Genomic DNA, 19,695 nt, shown 5'->3' with positions numbered 1-19,695 from the left:
GTTAACCGAACTTTTGCCACTTCGATTAACTGGCAACAGATCAGTAACATGATTTGTTATTTAAAAAGAAAAAAAAAAAGCATCCCGGAGAGGCAGTCGCTTAGCAGTGAAGATGGGGATAGGTTCATCACTGGATGTGAAAAACTGCATGGGCAAATAGTGCAACAATTTAAGAATAATGTTCCTCAACATAAACTTGTAAAGAATTATTGGATCTCATCGTCTACGGTTCATAATATCATTAAAAGATTCAGAGAATCTGGAGAAATCTCTGAACACAAGGGACAAGACTGGAAACTATTATTGGATGGTGGTGATCTTCGGGCCCTCAGGCAGCACTGCATTAAAAACACACTATTCTGGAGTGGAAATCACTGCATGGGCTCAGGAACACTTGTGAAAACCATCGTCTGTGAACACAGTTCATCGCTGCGTCCACAAATGATGTTAAAACTCTCCAAAGAAGAAACCAGATAGAAACATGATCCAGAAACACCGCCGCCTTCTCTGGACCGAGATCATTGAAGATGGACTGAGGTGAAGTGGACAACTGTCCTGAGCTCTGATGGATCACAATTTGGAAATTATTTTTGGATGATTAAGCTACTTTTATGAAGTTAATTTTAAATTCGGAACTTTAGCATGTAAAAGAGCACCTTTTTTTTTTTTACAGCTTTACTTTATAGATATTTGCTCAGTAAAGGATCTGAATGTCTCCAAGCTGCTTTCACAGTCGAGCTGCAATCTTCAGGACTTCTGTTGTTGTTGTTGTCAGTAATCGCTGTTTTATTTGCAATAGTTGCAACTATAGTAGTAACTGTCCTGTACTGATTTAAATTCTGTCTGGATTCAGATAGCTGATGTGAGGAGAATGAAGTGCCCTGAAAGAGGAGGAGAAAAGTGGAGGAGAGTACTTAAGGAAGGAAGGAAGGGGAGAGGGAATGAGGAAGGGAAGGAGGAAGGAGGTACAAACACATTAACTTTACAACATTATACAGAGGAACCCAACAATTCAACAGTTCACACATGAGCAGTTGTGCTGAATTATCAACAGACTGAGGAGGACAAAGAGCTGCAATGGACGGGTAAACGGGCTTCTATCACTGATCACCTTCCCCCGCAGCTCTGCATGGGGCGTAGTCGGGATGAGCCAGGCCCTCGGCTTCGGTTGAAGACGTGCTAAATGTTAGCTGCGCTGTAAACCTTGATACTGTGGACTGAGAGGAACATGACGTTAGCGTGCTAACGACAGCCAAGCAAGAAATGTGCTACTTTGATGTTGTCGTGTTTGTACGGAGGTGTCAGTTCACGGAAGAACAAGGTCCAAGAGCAGAACTAACGACCATCTGCGTCTTCTCACTTCGGCGGCGTTAAAGTGAGCGAGCTGTCCGTCAAAGGCAGCAACCGAGATCATTTTACTACGAACCTTGTGTCGAGGGTCAAATCCATGTTGACGTTAGCTGGGAGGAAGGAAGGAGTTAAAAACACATTAACTGTATGTACATGAAAATAAATAAAAGTATGCAGGCCTCCATTCCCCTGGAAGAAGTGGAGTTTGAACCAGACCGTTTACATTTGTCAGTGTTTAACTTCTCCACAGTTCAAATGCACCCAGAGAGTCGCTCACTGGCCAGCTCTGCTGAACTTTGATCCTCGGAGAGTGATAACAGCTCCGTCTGTCCTCATCAACAGGTTAAATGGAGAAAGGAGGACGTCTGTTAGGTAGAGGAGTGGGCCTGATGAGGACAGTCAGCTTCCAGGTCCTTCCATCAGGGAGCCGAGCAGTCCTGAACACTAATCCTCAGACAACCACCCGGGATCTACAGACAATCTTCACAAAGGATTTGAAGGCTTTTATTGCTGAAGCTGTTCGGAGGCATCATGTTGAGTAAAGACCTTCCAGACATTGAGGTAAATTGTTTTATGTATAACTGCTTGTTGTTTTACCTCTTTTTTCAGCAATATTTACTACTCTTCAGTCGCACGCAAACAACCTTTTCTGATGGGAAACTCCCCTCAAAACATGTATTTATGTATTAATATTGATACTATAGATTGACACTGTACATCTCAGTAAAACATATCAGCAATGGTGTAAGTGATGTTGGGGTTAAACACATTTTCTGAATGAATACTTTATCATACTCATCAACGCTTTATGAGACTGTGATCCTATTTGGTGGGAAAGTATCTCTTTTGTTTTTTTGTTGGTACTCAACAGTGTTACAGAGTCTAAATCTGTGGGAAAGAAAACCCTGTGGAGTACATTCACTTTAAATGGGTCCACAGTTCTCATGAGCACAACTTCAGATTTGGGGATTAGCCTCCTCCATCGTAGACAGGACACAAATCTCAGGCCTCACATGAGGCCGCTTCACATGACTGTGCCAGTGTTAGACCGATGAAATGCCTCTGATCTTTTAATTAGGTCAGTGTAACGGCAAAGAGAGAAAATATCCACAATCAAGTCTCACCTCTGTGATCATAGAGCAGCAGAGTCGTTACCTTCACCTCAAGAAACCCCAAAGACCTGAAGACTCATCACAGTTTCCAAGAGGATTTAAAGGAGTAGCTTTTTAAGGGGAATTCCAATAATTTAACACATCAGTTTCTCATTAAAGGAGCACTACTCAGTCTGTGAAACCGTTATACCAGATTTTCTGTGTTCCTGGAGGAAACTTTCTGAAGTGAATAGATCAAAAGATATCTCAGCCTCTGCTGCCTCAGGCTTGTCTGCCCCATGTGTGTCGCCCACCTTCATGAAGTGTAATTTTAAATTGGTGAAGTTGCCCTTTAAGCACTACCAAACACCACTGCTGAAATATGTTGAAATAAATAGCAGCGCATTACTCAAAGGATTTGATATATATAGTTCCTGCACATTGCACACAGATGTGTCCCATGCCTTACAGCATATCAACTGGACAAGGGAGCTAGATTCTACTTCTACGGCACCTTTTAAAGGTCACATGGTGCTTCACTATAAAACAAGCTTAAAATAAACCGAACAACAGAAAATAAAAACAGAGAGACGGAAAGTTCCAGCGAGTGAGAGCAGTTGCTTCAAAAGCTCCGTTAGCTTTATCAGGGGTTGTTGCACCTCACTCCAGGTTCAAACCTAAAAGCTCTGTCACCTTTAGTTTCAAACCTGCAGTTAGGAACAGCAGTCCCCGATCCACATACCTGAGTGTTGTAAAAGTTCACTGGTGCAGTATATGCAGGTGTCAGGACATGCAGAACCCTGACAACCTGGACTGTCAAATGTCAAGAGAGGCAGAAGCTTGGACATGATTAGTGGACAATCGTCTCCTCCAGGGACCAAACTGATACCATCAATCGAGTGCAGTAAGAGTGGACTTATCATCAAATATCAGTTATCAAAAGTAAATAAAATATTTATGTCCTGCTCCAAACAAGGTCTCATTGGACCTTTGTGGTTCTCTGTTAATTAGTTGGGATAAGATGCTTTGAAGATGAGCACATTTTAACATGAACATCTTGCTGACAGTAACTTTAAAAGCCGATAGAGTTGATATTCTCTGAGATATACATCAGGACATACAAACTCACTGTCATCATTCCTGTTTCTGGGGACAGACAGTCGATGCAAGCCTTCCTTAAATAACATGTCATTCTGCCAGTGTAACACGTTGCAGCATCAAGCCTTTAAAGGTAAAAGGCCACGTTATGTAGCCTCATGGTCTTATGTAACACGCCATGTTGTACAAGCTGTAGATAAGTGAAGAGTTGTCGGTGTGCACGTGTCGAGATGAGGCAACAGCTTCAATTGTCCTCATTAAAACCATGAAGGAGATTTACAGTGTGTGAAGTTCTGATCTGTCCCCCCACGTGAGCTACAGGTATAAATAAATCTGATAGTACATTGTCCTACAAGAAATAGTTGTTATTTTAAGAGCAAATATAATGAACTAACAATTGCAGTGAGTTTTTTTTATATCTGTTGACTGGTCAGACCATTAGACCTCTACTTTGGCTAAAGCAGGTGCCAGTCACATCTAGATATTCGAGGTCATGTCAGACTGATGCACTTAAATTTCTAACATTTCGAGTAAATTTCCCCACTGTGGGATTAATAAAGTCAAATCCATCCATCCATTCAGCCTGTAGTACTCCTTTATGGTAGGATTTAAAATTATTCTCTCTGTACCCGAATTAAAACTTGAAGAACCGTTAAGCAGCCTCTTCGGACAGAATACTGATCAGTATTTCCAGCTGGAATAGAACTATTTAATTTCTTCATCTCTACTATTATTTATTAATGCAACAGGTCATATAACCTCAGTGCATTCACCTGGCAGCTGCAGCATTATCTAATCATCTCAACAACTAAACTTCCTAGAAGGTTTACTGTTTTTACCAGCAAATCTCTCGGTGTGCCGGATAGACAGAAAACACTACAAATTAATATCCATTATGATCAGAAAACTTTTGGTTAGTAGATGGACGCAATTTGTAAAAACTACAATAGTAGAATTTAGACAACATTTCATTAACACCCATATTATTACAGTTTTGTTTTCACATTTGTGTGCAAGTACAACACATGAAGAATTGTGAAAATCACAATCTTATACACATGAAAAAAAAATCCATAAACATATCCTTCCAAACAGTTGACAATAAAACCTAACCTTTCCTGTTTTATTTTTCAATAAAATGTTTCATTTTGCCAAAAAAAAATATTGTAGTAAGTTGCCTTGCAGTTATTACAATGATTCATGAAACTAAACAACTAGACTAATAATAACATGGACTAGACTGTAAGAGGAGCTGTGGAAGACAATAGTTGCAATGGGGTTTTTTGTGTCATCTAGATAACAAAGTTGTTTTGCTGTTATGTGTGTTTGTTGTGAGAAAACACAAAGAAAGATACACGATATTATTCACTACGAATCTTAAGATAATAAAATTAAAAAAATATTGCAACCACAGCTGTTATTGGCTTCTATAAGTACACACATTTAGTACTAGGCATAGTTATTAAGCCCAGCTAATTCATAAGCACCTCCTTTTTCTTTTCAGAGCATCCTGGCTCTTAATCCCAGGGTGAAGAGTCATGCTCAGATCATGTCTACAGCCAATAAGAAGAAAGAGAAGAAACACTGGAAGAGAAACCCTGAGAGGGGCTGTGATGTAAGACACACACACACACACACACACACACACACACACACACACACACACACACACACACACACACACACACACACACACACACACACACACACACACACACACACACACACACACACACAGACAGTCCTTGTTACACCATTCATCTTCTTCACTCTTCCTCTTCCTGATTTCTCCTGACTTTCTTTCAGTCCTGCGTGAAGTTAGAGAACAACTTTGATGATATCAAACACACAACACTGAGTGAGCGAGGAGCTCTACGAGAGGCACTGAGGTGAACGACTTGCGGTTTTGGTGTTGTTGTTGTTGTTATTGTTTTTTGCAGACTACCTCATTTAGCAGGCTGAAGAGTTTAATCATTATCAGACTGATTCTTCACATTTACCTTCACCACCGTTAGAAAAGAAGAAAACAGTGGAGCTCTTCAGGCCTGTAAATAAAAACATGATGACATTGCCTCCTGCGGGCAATGAAAGTTACTGCTACATTTTTTTAGTCGCACATTCAGACAACAGCTACTGAATGATTTGGCATGACATATATTATTGGATACTGCTATGAAGTGCTGACAAAAGTGTGACATAAATTTACAATATGTTCATGTTCAATAATGCATCATCACTTCTTCGCTGCATTAGTCCTTAATATGACGATATGAATACTTTTGATTTTGGTAAATTGTTGGGGGTGTTGACTCCACACTTGCTGCCATGATATTTGTTGTTACAATTATATTTCATCTAACTTGGTTCAACTGCAAAACAAACTGTAAAATCTGTGTTCAGGTGTCTAAAATGTGCTGATGCTCCCTGTCAGAAGAGCTGCCCGACTAACCTGGACATCAAGACATTTATTACTAGTATCGCCAGTAAGGTAAAATGAAAACGCACACTACTGTAAAAGGACAGCTCTCTGAGGATGACTGAAAATAATTGAAGAAAAACAGCGTTAACAAAGAGAAAATAAATATTTTGAGTGATAGACGATGACATTGGTCCTTTCATTAATGCTTGTCTGTCTGTCTGTCTGTCTGTCTGTCTGTCTGTCTGTCTGTCTGTCTGTCTGTGTGTGTGTGTGTGTGTGTGTGTGTGTGTGTGTGTGTGTGTGTGTGTGTGTGTGTGTGTGTGTGTGTGTGTGTGTGTGTGTGTGTGTGTGTGTGTGTGTGTGTGTGTGTGTGACAGAACTACTATGGAGCAGCACGAGCCATCCTGTCTGACAACCCCCTGGGCCTGACCTGTGGTATGGTCTGTCCCACGTCCGAGCTGTGTGTTGGAGGCTGCAATCTGTGTGCTTCAGAGGAAGGACCCATCAACATCGGAGGATTGCAGCAGTTTGCTACTGAGGTACGAACGTCATCTGTATATCAGTTAAAAACTGATTTACCATAAAAAAATGAGTTGCAGGTAGCTCTAGGTCGGCCAACATCATTTAATGTATACGCAAATGTATGTGTTTATTCTTCTCAGTAAATGTTTTTGAGGGCCCAAAATACTTTTTCATAGCCTTATCATGCACAGATATTGAATATCATGTAAAGATAACAAATGTCACACAATATAATGAATCATATACTGTCTTTAAAACTGTGTATTCTTCATAGGTTATCTTAGAATAACAGTAAAACTTGGATAAAATATTGAAATAATTATTTAGTTTACATGAAGTCAGACTGTGTAACTTTTGAAAGAAGAAAAAACACATTAATTCTGTTGCAAGAGAGTGAATCACATCCAGATTTGATTTTTATTTTCTGATCCAGCCTTACTTAGTCTGGAAGGACCACCAGAGCCACCTTTCCTCTGCCAAACAAACCTCCTCTCAACTCTACTCACTTTTGGTGCCAGGAACATTTCTGCATTTTGTATTCCACTGCAGATAGCCCCCCCTTAACCCTTACAACCTGATGATGGAAACTCACTCCTCTTCTTCTCGGTTGAATTGCGCAGATGTAACACATATCCTCTGAAACTGAAAGACTTGAGCTTTCCAGAAAACTCGGTGCCTCGTCTGCTTGACGAAGCGTTTCAGAGATAATCAAAGTTGAAGTTGCATCGTCGTTACATTCTGCATGAAACGTGCGTCCATCTCCACACCTGCTGCTCTTGATTGAATAATTCCCAAAGTCCCGATAGCTTCACGATGTTCTGTATATTAAAATAAACAGCAGAACCCACCCTTTCCGGTGATAGGGCTGACATTACATCCCACTTTGTATGAAAAAAATGAAATAATTATAATGTATTTCTTTGCCTACACTACAGCCGAGTTATTGGCACACATCACAGGGCCGTATGTCCTGAGTGTGAGTCCCTGGTTTGGCCACCCGGAGTCATTCATGACATTTATTTTCCAACAGGCACGAAGAACATATTTTTTTCAAATTGCTGAGTAATACAGTGTCCCACAAACATGATTCAGATATTATCAGATTCTAGATAATCTCCTCCATACAACTATAAAAAGTTATCTCTACTGACAATATGTTCTGGTGACACGTAAAAACATAATTTCATAAGACAACATTATTTTTTTCTCTGATATAAAGGCTAACATTTAAGACTTTTTTTCAGGTATTTTCAAAGTAAATAATGAGATATCTGGCTAGCCTAGACTGTCCTGAAAAAAGGGAGATATAGCATGAGTGGTTCGCCCCAAAAAAGACCGAAATATGAGCTTAAATGCGAAGGTAGTGAAATCACCCTGAAATTAGCCTAAGGTTCATAGTGTTAATGCAGTGCCATTGCTATAGCGACTTGCTACAACACCGCATTAAACTATCGTGAAGTCCTCTTCAACACGACATACGGTCGCTGGATTCTTTCATCAGGAACCAAACATCTGCACCTGCTCAACTGACCGCCGTGGTCGTGCAGGTCACCGTTAATCGAGTAGTTCAGTGAGTAAAAACAAAATGCTACTACTTTAGTGGCTCGCTAGTTAACTGCTGCAGGTTTGTGCTGGATGTCCCGAATCACTCACACAGTGACACAGTGACTGTGATAATTCTGTTTGCCCAATCAGTGGTCCGCAGTGTTTTTAAGTCAACTTGAGTTTCAGCTCAGATCGCACAGAGCCTCGACGGAGGTTTTGGATTCCAACAGTAGTTCTGGGTATTATCCACAACTTTTGCCCAATAGAAACCTAGAAAAAGGGAGCAGAGTAGAGCTGAGCCAGTACCAGCAGTGGAAAATTAGTTTAACTAATGGTGACTAATGTTCACATATGTTAGCACACTCCAGATAGATTTAACTATCGAGTCTGTTTACTGAATTTCTTCCCGAGTTCATTTTTGAACCTTTCACATTTACCAGTTTGACCACATCACCTGAACACCTGAAGGCCAACTTCAATTTTTTTTTTAACAACATTGCACTTCTTCAGCATTAAAGCTGTCAGCAAGTGGTATTTTGTGTGTGTGTGTGTGTGTGTGTGTGTGTGTGTGTGTGTGTGTGTGTGTGTGTGTGTGTGTGTGTGTGTGTGTGTGTGTGTGTGTGTGTGTGTGTGTGTGTGTGTGTGTGTTTTTCTCCTCAGGTGTTCAGTAAAATGGGCATTGCTCAAATCAGGAATCCTGAACTCCCACCAGCCAATGAGATGCCAGAGTCCTTCCACACCCCGATCGCTCTGATTGGCTGCGGCCCTGCGTCAGTCAGTTGTGCGTCTTTCCTGGCCCGTCTTGGATATGACAATATTACCATATTTGAGAAACAGAAGTACACCGGCGGGCTAAGGTATCCTGTCTTCATTATCATACTGGGATGTCAAAGATTGTGAATTATATTTGATTAAATTGTATGCTGTATTATTGAAACCCTTTTATTTAGAAATTCATTGGCACTGATGAAAGAGTGGTGGATCATGGTCCGAAATGAATTTGCATAGTAGAAAATCAAGATGTCTGGAGCAGAGATTTATGAGGCAAAGTCAAAGAAGGAAGAAGGGAAGAAAAAACAAATCTACTTTCCTTCATGCAGCACAGCAGAAATCCCTCAGTTCCGACTTCCTTATGAGGTTGTCCAGTTTGAAATCGGCCTGATGAAGGACCTGGGAGTCAAGGTATTAACTTTAGCTTCTTATCACACAGTCACACACATTTTTTAAATAGTGTGAGTAGTGTCCACAATGTTAAACACTGTAATACATGATGCACAGTTCTATTACAGTGTGTGTGTGGTGTGTGCAGGTGGTGTGTGACAAGGGTTTAGGTGTTAATGGAATGACTCTGACGTCCCTGAAGGAGGCGGGGTTTAAGGTCATCTTCATTGGGATCGGTGAGGTTCAATTTTCAAGTGTTAAAAAGTTGATTCAGTTTAGTTTAACACCTTTGATTTCATTTTTAACAGTCCTAGACATACTGTTTACTTTATACAATATTTTATAATATACTTTATACCATGTGTTATATGTCTCCTTTTCTTGTTATAATGCGAGCATGGTTTCATATAGTAAATGTGTGTGAGCCTTCAGTTTTTAAATACATGTGCAGTATATTCATTTTTATAAAGTTCTAATGGTTTGAATAATGTTTGAATTACATCAATAATCAAATACATTTTTAATGCCCTTTTGTTTCCCCCAATCGTGTGTGTGTGTGTGTGTGTGTGTGTGTGTGTGTGTGTGTGTGTGTGTGTGTGTGTGTGTGTGTGTGTGTGTGTGTGTGTGTGTGTGTGTGTGTGTGTGTGTGTGAGACTCCAGGTCTCCCTCAGGCCAACAGAGCTAAAATCTTCCAGGGTTTGACTGTGGAACAAGGCTTCTATACTTCCAAGGACTTCCTGCCCATAGTGGCCTCTGCCAGCAAGAAGGGTACTGAAGGATAAATCACTATTAAGGAAGGGGGAAGGGAGGAGGGTTGATAATGCAGTTTATTAGCATCTTGCTTATGAATTCAAGTTTCCAGTTTTCATCTACAAGGTGAATCCCACCAAATTTCTCTAAAAAGAGGGAGCATTTGGAAATATCCAAATCGTCTTTGTTTGTCCTGCAGTTCAAATACAAAAAATGTTTCAGTAGTGAGAAGTTTCGTATGTAAATCATTACTTATTCAGATCCAATGTGACATCCCGGTGTCTGTGTCACTCTGTCCAGGCATGTGTCAGTGTCGCTCTTCGCTGCCAGAGTTACGGGGAGTCGTGATAGTTCTGGGGGCCGGTGACACCGCGTTCGACTGTGCCACCTCAGCTCTCCGCTGTGGTGCCAAGAGAGTGTACGTGTGCTTCAGGAAGGGATTCACCAACATCAGAGCTGTTCCTGAGGAGGTATGATGGTGGGCAGGTGTATGAACACAGGCAGGATGAAGACAGATGCATGAATGGATCAGGACATCTTTTTTTAGTTGTTTTTTTGTTTTGTTTTACCCTCAACATTTGCCGATGCAAAATAAATAAACTATTTAAAAAACATTGATGACAATAATACCACAAGATAAAAATACTAAATTCAAATAAAATCTTTTAGAGGGGTAAAGGGGACTTACAAAGAAGTAATAGACCGTAAGCACAAAAACTAGTGCAATCATGTTTTACTGCCTCAAAGTAAAGTCTACTGTACAATCAAAGCACTCCAAAAATCCTCCACCCCTATATTACATAACACTTCCACCCCAATGATTTTAGAAATTATTCCAGCAAAGGGAGCCAGAAACGTAGACTAGAACTCAGCCGGGTTTGTGCAGAGCAGACTAGTTTTAATCAGGTTAAATTTAGCCGGGTGTCAAAGTAAAGGTGTCATCAATATAGAAATCACAAAAATATTTTAGCCTCCCCCCCTCTATTCCACTGCCCAACATTTAACTTTAGAGGTAAGAATAAATTATTATTAAAAATAGCAGAAAAAAAAAGGAATTCTAAAATTTAAAGTGTTGACAGAAATGTGTCCACATTTGCAGTGCAGAATTAACAAAGGCGTCAGAGATATGTTAGTACGGGGGTCACGATAAAGGAGCCCAAACAAGAACACGTCATCTTCCACATGGCACCAGCTCACGTCTGGATGATGGAGCTGAAGAATGATCTTTTGAATGTTTGCTGCCAATAATATAAAATAGGCAGATTTATTTTTTTTTATTAGTTCAACGTTTAATGCACTAAAATCAAGTTTTCAATTAAATTAAATTACATGTTATTTATATCGCGCCAAATCACAACATAGGTTATTTAATGGCACTTAACACATTAAAGTCTTTACAGCAGAACTTTACAACATTATACAGAGAAACCCAACAATTCAACAATTCCCACATAAGCTAGGAGGGAAAAAACTCCTCTTTAAGGGAGAAAAACCTCCAACAGAGGAAAGAAAAGAAGCTCAGCATGTAACGAGGTCCTCCAGCAGCCTCGGTCTATAACAGCATAACTAAGGGTTGGTTCAGGTCTACCCGAGCCAGCCCTAAATATAGGCTTTATCAAAAAGGAACGTTTTGAGTCTAATCTTAAAGCTAGAGAGGGTTTCTGCCCCTCCAACACAAACTGGGAGCTGGTTCCACAGGGGAGGAGCCTGAACACTGAAGCTCCACCTCCCATTCTACTTCTGGAAACTCTAGGAACCACAAGTAGACCAGCGTTTCACCTTTCTGTTTTTTTGTTCCGTCAGATGGAGTTGGCGAAAGAGGAGCAGTGCGAGTTCCTGCCCTTCCTGTCCCCTCGTGAGGTCATCATGAAGAACGGGCGGATTGCCGGGTTACAATTCTGTCGCACCGAGCAGACAGAGGACGGTGATTGGCTGGAAGATGAGGAGCAAATCGTCAGGTTAAAGGCTGATTACATCATCAGTGCTTTTGGTTCCATGCTGAGCGAGCCGCAAGGTAATAAAGCAGTCAGCTAAGTAACACACTGACAGACTTTTTTTCTTTGCCCTCAACTAAAAGAAAGATATGAAAAAAAAAAAAAAAGAACCAAGAATTGTTTGTAAAACTTTGAGAGCTGTGTCTTTGTTTTTGTTGTTGTTCATTTTTGATTGTTTTTTTTTTTCTTATTTTCTAATTTTAGTATATTTTACTTTGCATGATTTACATTCTATTATGATTTTTTTACAATGCCAATAGAAAAATTGGGTATTTTGTTATCTAGACAGCTTGCTACGAATTCTGAAGTATGAAGTAATGTTTAATGTATATTTGAAATCACAACAAAATTGAATCTTCAACCTTTTCAGGTTCGTAGATGTTTTTACAGATCGATATTGTTGCTGAATGCAGACATGAATAGGACAATGACATGTTTTTATACGTTAACCTTATTTGTGTGTGTGTGTGTGTGTGTGTGTGTGTGTGTGTGTGTGTGTGTGTGTGTGTGTGTGTGTGTGTGTGTGTGTGTGTGTGTGTGTGTGTGTGTGTGTGTGTGTGTGTGTGTGTGTGTGTGTAGTGACTGAAGCCATGGCTCCTGTGAAGCTGAACCGCTGGGGTACACCCGATGTGAACACGGACACGATGCAGACCAGTGAGCCCTGGGTGTTCGCAGGCGGAGACATCGCAGGTTTGGCAAACACCACGGTGGAGTCGGTGAATGACGGCAAACAGGCCTCGTGGCATCTTCACAGATACGTTCAGGTAAATCTGAAATCTAAACCTCTTATCTACACATCCACTGGATTATTCAAATCCAGAGCTCTGAACTGATCTGGTTCAGTGTTCATTCAACACTTCATTCTTAAGGCAATCACCTGAAAATCCTTCATTCTCATATTTACTCCTACAAACTTCATCATATTTGCTTCTTGTTGGATTTTTCTGCCAAAACATTCATGAATGTAATGAAATGTTCAGAGCCTTGATGTCGAATGCATCACGCCATGAACAGACTGATATTTACTCTGAGTACCAACACATTAACTAATAATGGGAGAAAGACTCAGATCCACAAGTGGATCATGATGTGTTAAAAGTCAGGCATGACTCCATTAAATGTGACATTAGTGATGTAATTAAACACGAGTCCCGTCTCCCTTCCTTTTGTAGTCCCTGCATGGACAGACGGTGGACCTGGCTCCGAAGCTGCCGCTGTTCTACAGCGCTATAGATCAGGTGGACATCAGCGTTGAGGTTTGTGGAATCAAGTTTCCGAACCCATTTGGCCTGGCCTCTGCTCCCCCCACCACCAGCACAGCCATGATCAGGAGAGCCTTTGAGCAGGGATGGGGCTTCGCTCTGACCAAGACGTTCGGGCTGGATAAGGTACCAGGCAAACACACAGAGTCACACACTCTGCAAAAATATGGCGTTTCTGTATTTAAAAGTGCATTTTACAAAAACCTCTGTGATTTAAAGAAAGTGCAGTAAAAATATGAGCTCTTTAGGTTCTGATAGATTTCACCTGAGTAAACCCTGAAAATAAAGGTGACCACCTGAATGACTTCTATAAATGTGTCTGTGCAGGACCTGGTTACCAACGTGTCTCCTCGTATTGTGCGTGGTACCACCTCAGGTCATGTGTATGGACCGGGTCAGGGCTCCTTCCTCAACATTGAGCTCATCAGTGAGAAGACAGCAGCCTACTGGTGTCAGTCAGTCGCCGAACTGAAGAGGGACTTCCCCGACAATGTAAGTGTCACGTCAGGTCACGTCAGGTCACGCTACGTCACATCAGGTCACGTCAGGTCACGTCAGGTCACGCTACGTCACATCAGGTCACGTCAGGTCACGTCAGGTCACGCTACGTCACATCAGGTCACGTCAGGTCACGTCAGGTCACGCTACGTCACATCAGGTCACGTCAGGTCACGTCAGGTCACGCTACGTCACATCAGGTCACGTCAGGTCACGCCACGTCACATCAGGTCAGGTCAGGTCACGCCATGTCACGCCATGTCACTTCAGGTCACGTCAGGTCACATCAGATCACTTCAGGTCACGTCAGGTCACATCAGATCACTTCAGGTCACGTCAGGTCACGTCAGGTCACATCAGGTCACTTCAGGTCACGTCAGGTCACGTCAGGTCACATCAGGTCACTTCAGGTCACGTCAGGTCACATCAGTTCACGTCACATCCTTTATTCATATGATTTTTTGACACTTTTTTTATTCAAATCTTCTTGGTTTTTATTTGATTTGTCATATTTGCCTTTATTTCCTTTTTATATAATTTATGTTTTCTGTTATATTTTAATTTGATTTCATGTTTTTTTTTATTTTTTAGGTCATCTATATGTTGCTCCAGGGTCTCTTTGTGTTTTGTTTTTAGTAATGATGATTATTAATCACCACACAAACTCTTCTGAGCGTAATAAAAGCTTTTTGGACTGTTTGTTTGGGGGTTAGATGTGCAGTCTCCACTACAAACACTAACAGTTAGTTTTGTCTGTCTATACCTCCGTAATGAGATGCATCATCACGCAGGTCTTAATGTTGTCATTGTGTCTAGAATGTCATGTGATGGATGGAAGAATGAACCAGTATGTTTGAAATGCAAAGTTTCCCTGTCTGTCCTTCAGGTGGTGATTTCTAGTATAATGTGTAGTTACAACAAGGAAGACTGGACAGAACTGGCCAAGATGGCCGAGGTGAGAAAAAACACATGCCTGTAGATTAACCATGAAAACTTACTGAATCTACACAGTATAACGATGGTGTAATTATTACATAATGATATAAATGTGTGTGTTCAGGCATCAGGAGCGGATGCATTGGAGTTGAACCTGTCTTGTCCTCATGGGATGGGAGAGAGAGGCATGGGACTGGCCTGTGGACAGGTACACAAACAACTGAAAGTCTTTTACGGATAACTCTTTTTTAATTAGTTGCACATAAGCCGCTTTCTTGTAGCCTGTTTTCATCAGACACAAATTCACTGCATGAAAATATGGGTTGCATCCTTCTGGGTGTAGACCTCAGATTAATTTTGAAAGTATTGAAGCAGCTTTTAAACAATCAGCATTGACCACCATATTACATATGTTGTGCTCTGAGCCCCAATGTGAGCAGAGTGCAACGACATGATGACAACTGCGTACTTTAAAAAACAAGAAAAGAGTTTGGCATTGTTCTTGCTTTGGCTTCAATTCCTCGATATTTGCTAAAATTGAAAAAACTGTTAATAATGCTTAATCCAGCTCCACCATCGCAGCCATTGTTGGAACAAATTTTTCAAAGTGAATGACCTCACCACCATCACGCTTACAGCCCTCATGGGGGCTGGACGAACCTTCATGTGAACAGGGGTTCCAGACTTTAATAACAGGAAAAACTAAAGCAGCGAGCAGTATGTGGGCGGAGCTAGGCAAAAGAACAAATATTATAAATGATTTTGATACAGCACACATTTACCAAACGCACAACTGAAACTTCATGTAACAACCAACAACCGTTTGAAAAGTTTAACTGTTTGTGTATTTGTTGTGTCATTAGGACCCTGTGTTGGTGCGTAACATCTGTCGCTGGGTGCGTGCAGCCGTTTCCATTCCTTTCTTTGCCAAACTGACACCAAATGTTACCAATATTGTCGACATCGCCAAGGCCTCCCACGAAGGTAGCCACACTTCGTTTCTTCCTCATACTGTTTTATCATTTTACATTGCTTAATACAAATCATTTAAGATTGTCAATGCCATGAATGTTTATCAGTTTGTGTTTGTAATTGTTGTGTTGTGCTGCAGGCAGAGCAGATGGAGTCACGGCCACCAACACCGTCTCAGGCATGATGGGACTGAAGGCCGACGGCTCTCCCTGGCCGAGTGTTGGGATGGGAAAACGCACCACGTATGGAGGGGTTTCTGGTAGGTCTATACTTCACAAACACGACAGGTGCTTGGCTATTTTTGTCAATATTGAAGTACTATATTTTATAAGCTTTGCATATATTTTGTATGTAAAAGTCTAAATTTGCTAAAGTGTAACTGCAGCTGTCAGATAAACCGTAGTAATGCAATATGTCCTTGTGAAGTATTGTAGAGTTGAAGTGTAAAGTTACAAGAAAAGAAAGGATGCATTTACTTATTGATAATGTGTGCAGGTAATGCCATCAGACCCATCGCTCTCAGAGCAGTTTCAGCCATCGGCAAAGCCATTCCTGGTTTTCCTGTTCTGGCCACTGGAGGAATCGACTCTGCAGAGACTGGACTTCAGTTTCTTCATGCCGGGGCTTCAGTTTTACAGGTGATAACACAGTTACTGTTACTGGTTTTGTTGTTAAAATAAATTATAAAATTCATGACCACATCTTTGTAAATCTAAAAGAAACTCTTTAAAATCCTGATCGACTGAATGTGTTAATGTGATGGAGACTGTCCCGCTGCACTTGATCTCATGCAAACCAAAGCAAACCATTTCCTCTGGATAATAATTAAGTTGAATCATAGAAACTGAGGTTGTAAACAGTTTCCTACACCTGAGTCATTTTTAACTAAATAAAAGCTGTTAAATATTAGTAATATTTGTAATTAAGTCAAATGTAATTCCTGTGTCTTTTGGATCGAAGCCATAATTATGACTGAAAAGCATCTGTATTTGTGGGTGCCTCAGAATTAACATTAAAGACCTGTCTGTCTCATTGTGTCTGATCACCACAGGTCTGCAGCGCTGTTCAGAACCAGGACTTCACAGTGATTGAGGATTACTGTGTGGGTATGTAACTCTGCTTTCCTTATTTTGTCCTGCTGAGATGTTTGAATTATATGATTATACCATCACGGTGTAATTACGTTTGTGTTCAGGTCTGAAGGCTTTGTTGTACCTGAAGAGCCTGGAGCTGCAGGACTGGGACGGTCAGTCTCCTCCGACAGAGAGACATCAGAGAGGAAAACCAATTCCCAGGCTGGAGGACCTGGTCGGACAGGTACAGTTATTAAAAACCAGGAAAGCTGTGACTGCAGTTATTGTGGCTTCTGTTATTAGCAGAAGGAAACTGGAGTGAACTGTTTCATCACTCTTCTACTCTTACTGAAAACACTGGCACAATCATTTAGTTAAGTGGTTAACCAATGTTTTCCATTGCGTGTGCGTGTGCGTAGAGCCTCCCTAGCTTCGGTCCATATCTCCAGCAGAAGACAGAAGCTCTCGCGAAGTACAAGAAACAACTCAGAGACGGTGGTGAAAACGATGTGGTGGAAAACAACATCAGCCGAGTCAGCACGAACAAGAAACCCGTTCCTGCTGTCAAGGTGTGACACACACACACACACACACACACACACACACACACACACACACACACACACACACACACACACACACACACACACACACACACACACACACACACACACACACACACACACACACACACACACAGTACACACACTCACTACTTCCTGTGATGCATTCAGCTCTGTTTTGTGCTCCATGTGTGTGGCGACGTGTTGTGTTCACAGGATGTGATAGGCAGAGCGCTGCGCTACATCGGAGCGTACCAGGAACTGGACAACATGGAGCAGGTACATGCTGTTCACTCACATATTGTAGTCAGAGTGTTTTCTGAGGATTATAGCATTATAACATTTGAAGTGAGATGAATTAATAAAGGGCCAAAGATCTCAGGAGCAATCGCTATTTGTGACATTCTTATTTTTCAAATGTGTTTTATTGAGCCAGAGAACCAAATACAAATAGAATAACATTCACAGCGCTCATTTTCATTTATATGCAAAAAAAATGAAAACAAACAAACAAAAAGCAGCAACAGCCAAAAAGTAGAACTGAAATCTTGCATTATTTATCTTAACAGAAGCAAAATAGGTGCTACAACAGGAATAACCTGTGTACACATAACGGATATATCAGATGTGAAGAAAGTCTTCATGTGAGTCTAAGTCGTTCCCACATTCAGACAGCGAGAAATACATTTTTGTTGGGCACTAGTGAGTTTTCTTGATGCTGCAAACACCTTGAGAATAATTAATAAAGGTTCTGGTTCCATTAGTTTATTAATCATTTCTGAGATACGGTTGAAAATATCAATCCAAAATGAAGTGACTTTGGGGCATGATACATGCATGAAGCTATGAACGAGAGTTGCCTCAGAGGAACTGCATTTGTCACGTGGGTGAATTGGTGACATTCTTGACTGCAGGTTTTCTTCTCATATTAATTGCATAAGAATGTGTGGGCTTACAGTCATTTTTGTTGAAGCAAAAAGTAGTAAAACATATGTTTATTCCTATAAAAGATCATCAATAATTACTTTTAACAGAAAATGTATATCTTCTGTGTTCACAGGTCCAGGCTCTGATAGATGAAGAGATGTGTATCAACTGTGGTAAATGTTACATGACCTGCAATGACTCTGGATACCAGGTATGTCTATTATAATTATGTCTTTACTCCAGCACTGATTTTAAAAACGGGTCTTTCAGGTTGATCCGTCTCAGTCCTGTAAACTGAGTCTCTCACCATCCCTCCAGGCTATAACGTTCAACCCAGAAACCCACCTTCCCTTCGTGACCGACAGCTGTACAGGCTGCACTCTGTGCCTCAGCGTCTGTCCAATCATTGACTGCATCAACATGGTTACCAGGACAACGCCCTATGAACCCAAGAGGGGTGTACCCATCAGTCCTGTCTGCTAAAATGAAAGACCCACCAAAGCGTTCTACTTACTTAATAATGGAGATCAGATATTGTGAAGTGTGGTTCGGTCGACTGCTGTGAACATTGTGTCGCAACAATGCAAAAGTGATCAAACATTTACATCCAACATTTTGGCTTCTTAATAGAGAAGTATGGGTGGCGTGGTGGATTAATGGGAAATATAATTTTGATTTGAAATAGTTGTGGAGAAAGAGGCAGACAACCTCACAGTAATAGTGTAATCTGTCAGTAATTTCACTCTGATTTAAATTTAGTTGGTGAATGTGGATTTGGTTTTGTTGTTATCTCCTTGTAAACATTATTTTAAATCAAAAGGACATTTTCTGTCATTTAAATCTATTCATGTAAAAGGAAATGTAACCCTGCTATGGTTGATGATTTATATAAAGCCTTTCTGATGCAGCACACCATCTGTACACCGGAGCTCAAACTAACAGGAGTCCCGTGGTGTAAACACACAAACAGGAGCAGGACATGTCTTCACTAAAAACTACTTGCATCCCAATGGAAGTATTACCAGCAAAATGTATGTCGGGTATTAAAAGTAAATCATCATGCAAAATGTAACAAATTATTGTATTATTCAATTCAGCATTATTTATACGGCGCCAAATCACAACACAAAGTGCTGAACATGGTGAAGTCCTTACAAGAGAACTTTACAACATTATACAGAGGAACCCAACAATTCAACAGTTCACACATGAGCAGTTGAGAGGAAAAAACTCCCCTATAACAGGAAGAAAAACCTCTAACAGTACCATACCCAGAGGTGGGCAGCAGTTGGGGTGAGAGGAGAGCAGAGAGAGAAAAGAGCAGCATAGCGATCCAGTGTTGGTGGGGCCTGTAATCACAGAGCAGAGAGGACAGGAGAATCTGCAAAAGAAAGCACAGAAACTATGTGAGTGAGGGGAGCTGTATGGAAAGGCAACAAACAATAAGCAAAAATTATTGTAGAGAGAAAGCATGAATTTAATGAGATGGAATGTAAATGCATAGAGAGTGACAGAGAGAGTGAGGAGAGGAGCA

The 19,695-nt window shown here is 40.9% G+C and overlaps 1 protein-coding gene across 1 annotated transcript; it reads left to right on the top strand.

The window, feature by feature from the left end:
- Positions 1-1,786: 1,786 nt before the first annotated feature.
- Positions 1,787-19,237, top strand: dpydb (dihydropyrimidine dehydrogenase b). Its single transcript, XM_069715886.1, has 25 exons — positions 1,787-1,911; positions 5,044-5,154; positions 5,346-5,428; positions 5,940-6,027; positions 6,336-6,497; positions 8,686-8,882; positions 9,126-9,207; positions 9,335-9,422; positions 9,847-9,954; positions 10,237-10,406; positions 11,740-11,950; positions 12,510-12,694; positions 13,103-13,318; positions 13,520-13,684; positions 14,577-14,645; positions 14,751-14,834; positions 15,490-15,610; positions 15,738-15,857; positions 16,094-16,236; positions 16,650-16,704; positions 16,794-16,915; positions 17,091-17,240; positions 17,451-17,513; positions 18,295-18,372; positions 18,480-19,237. Exons 1-25 carry the CDS (start codon positions 1,882-1,884, stop codon positions 18,642-18,644), a joined length of 3,066 nt encoding a protein of 1,021 aa, XP_069571987.1. The 5' UTR covers positions 1,787-1,881; the 3' UTR covers positions 18,645-19,237.
- The last annotated feature ends 458 nt before the right edge of the window (positions 19,238-19,695 follow it).

This window comes from Brachyistius frenatus, unplaced genomic scaffold, assembly GCF_029030835.1.
Source record: "Brachyistius frenatus isolate BFR_SWC_R1_liver_20210118 unplaced genomic scaffold, ASM2903083v1 Contig_149, whole genome shotgun sequence".
NCBI lineage: Eukaryota > Metazoa > Chordata > Actinopteri > Embiotocidae > Brachyistius > Brachyistius frenatus.
The sequence above is the reverse complement of the archived record's forward strand: the minus strand, read 5'-3'. Positions and strand labels throughout refer to the sequence as shown.

What these genes read in the sequence shown, in the direction of transcription:
- dpydb (XM_069715886.1), top strand. Translation starts at nt 1,882, where the DNA reads ATGTTGAGTAAAGACCTTCCAGACATTGAG. An exon ending in AGAGGGACTTCCCCGACAAT is followed by an intron (nt 13,685 to 14,576) that starts GTAAGTGTCACG and finishes TCTGTCCTTCAG; the next exon opens with GTGGTGATTTCTAGTATAAT. An exon ending in CACGTATGGAGGGGTTTCTG is followed by an intron (nt 15,858 to 16,093) that starts GTAGGTCTATAC and finishes TAATGTGTGCAG; the next exon opens with GTAATGCCATCAGACCCATC.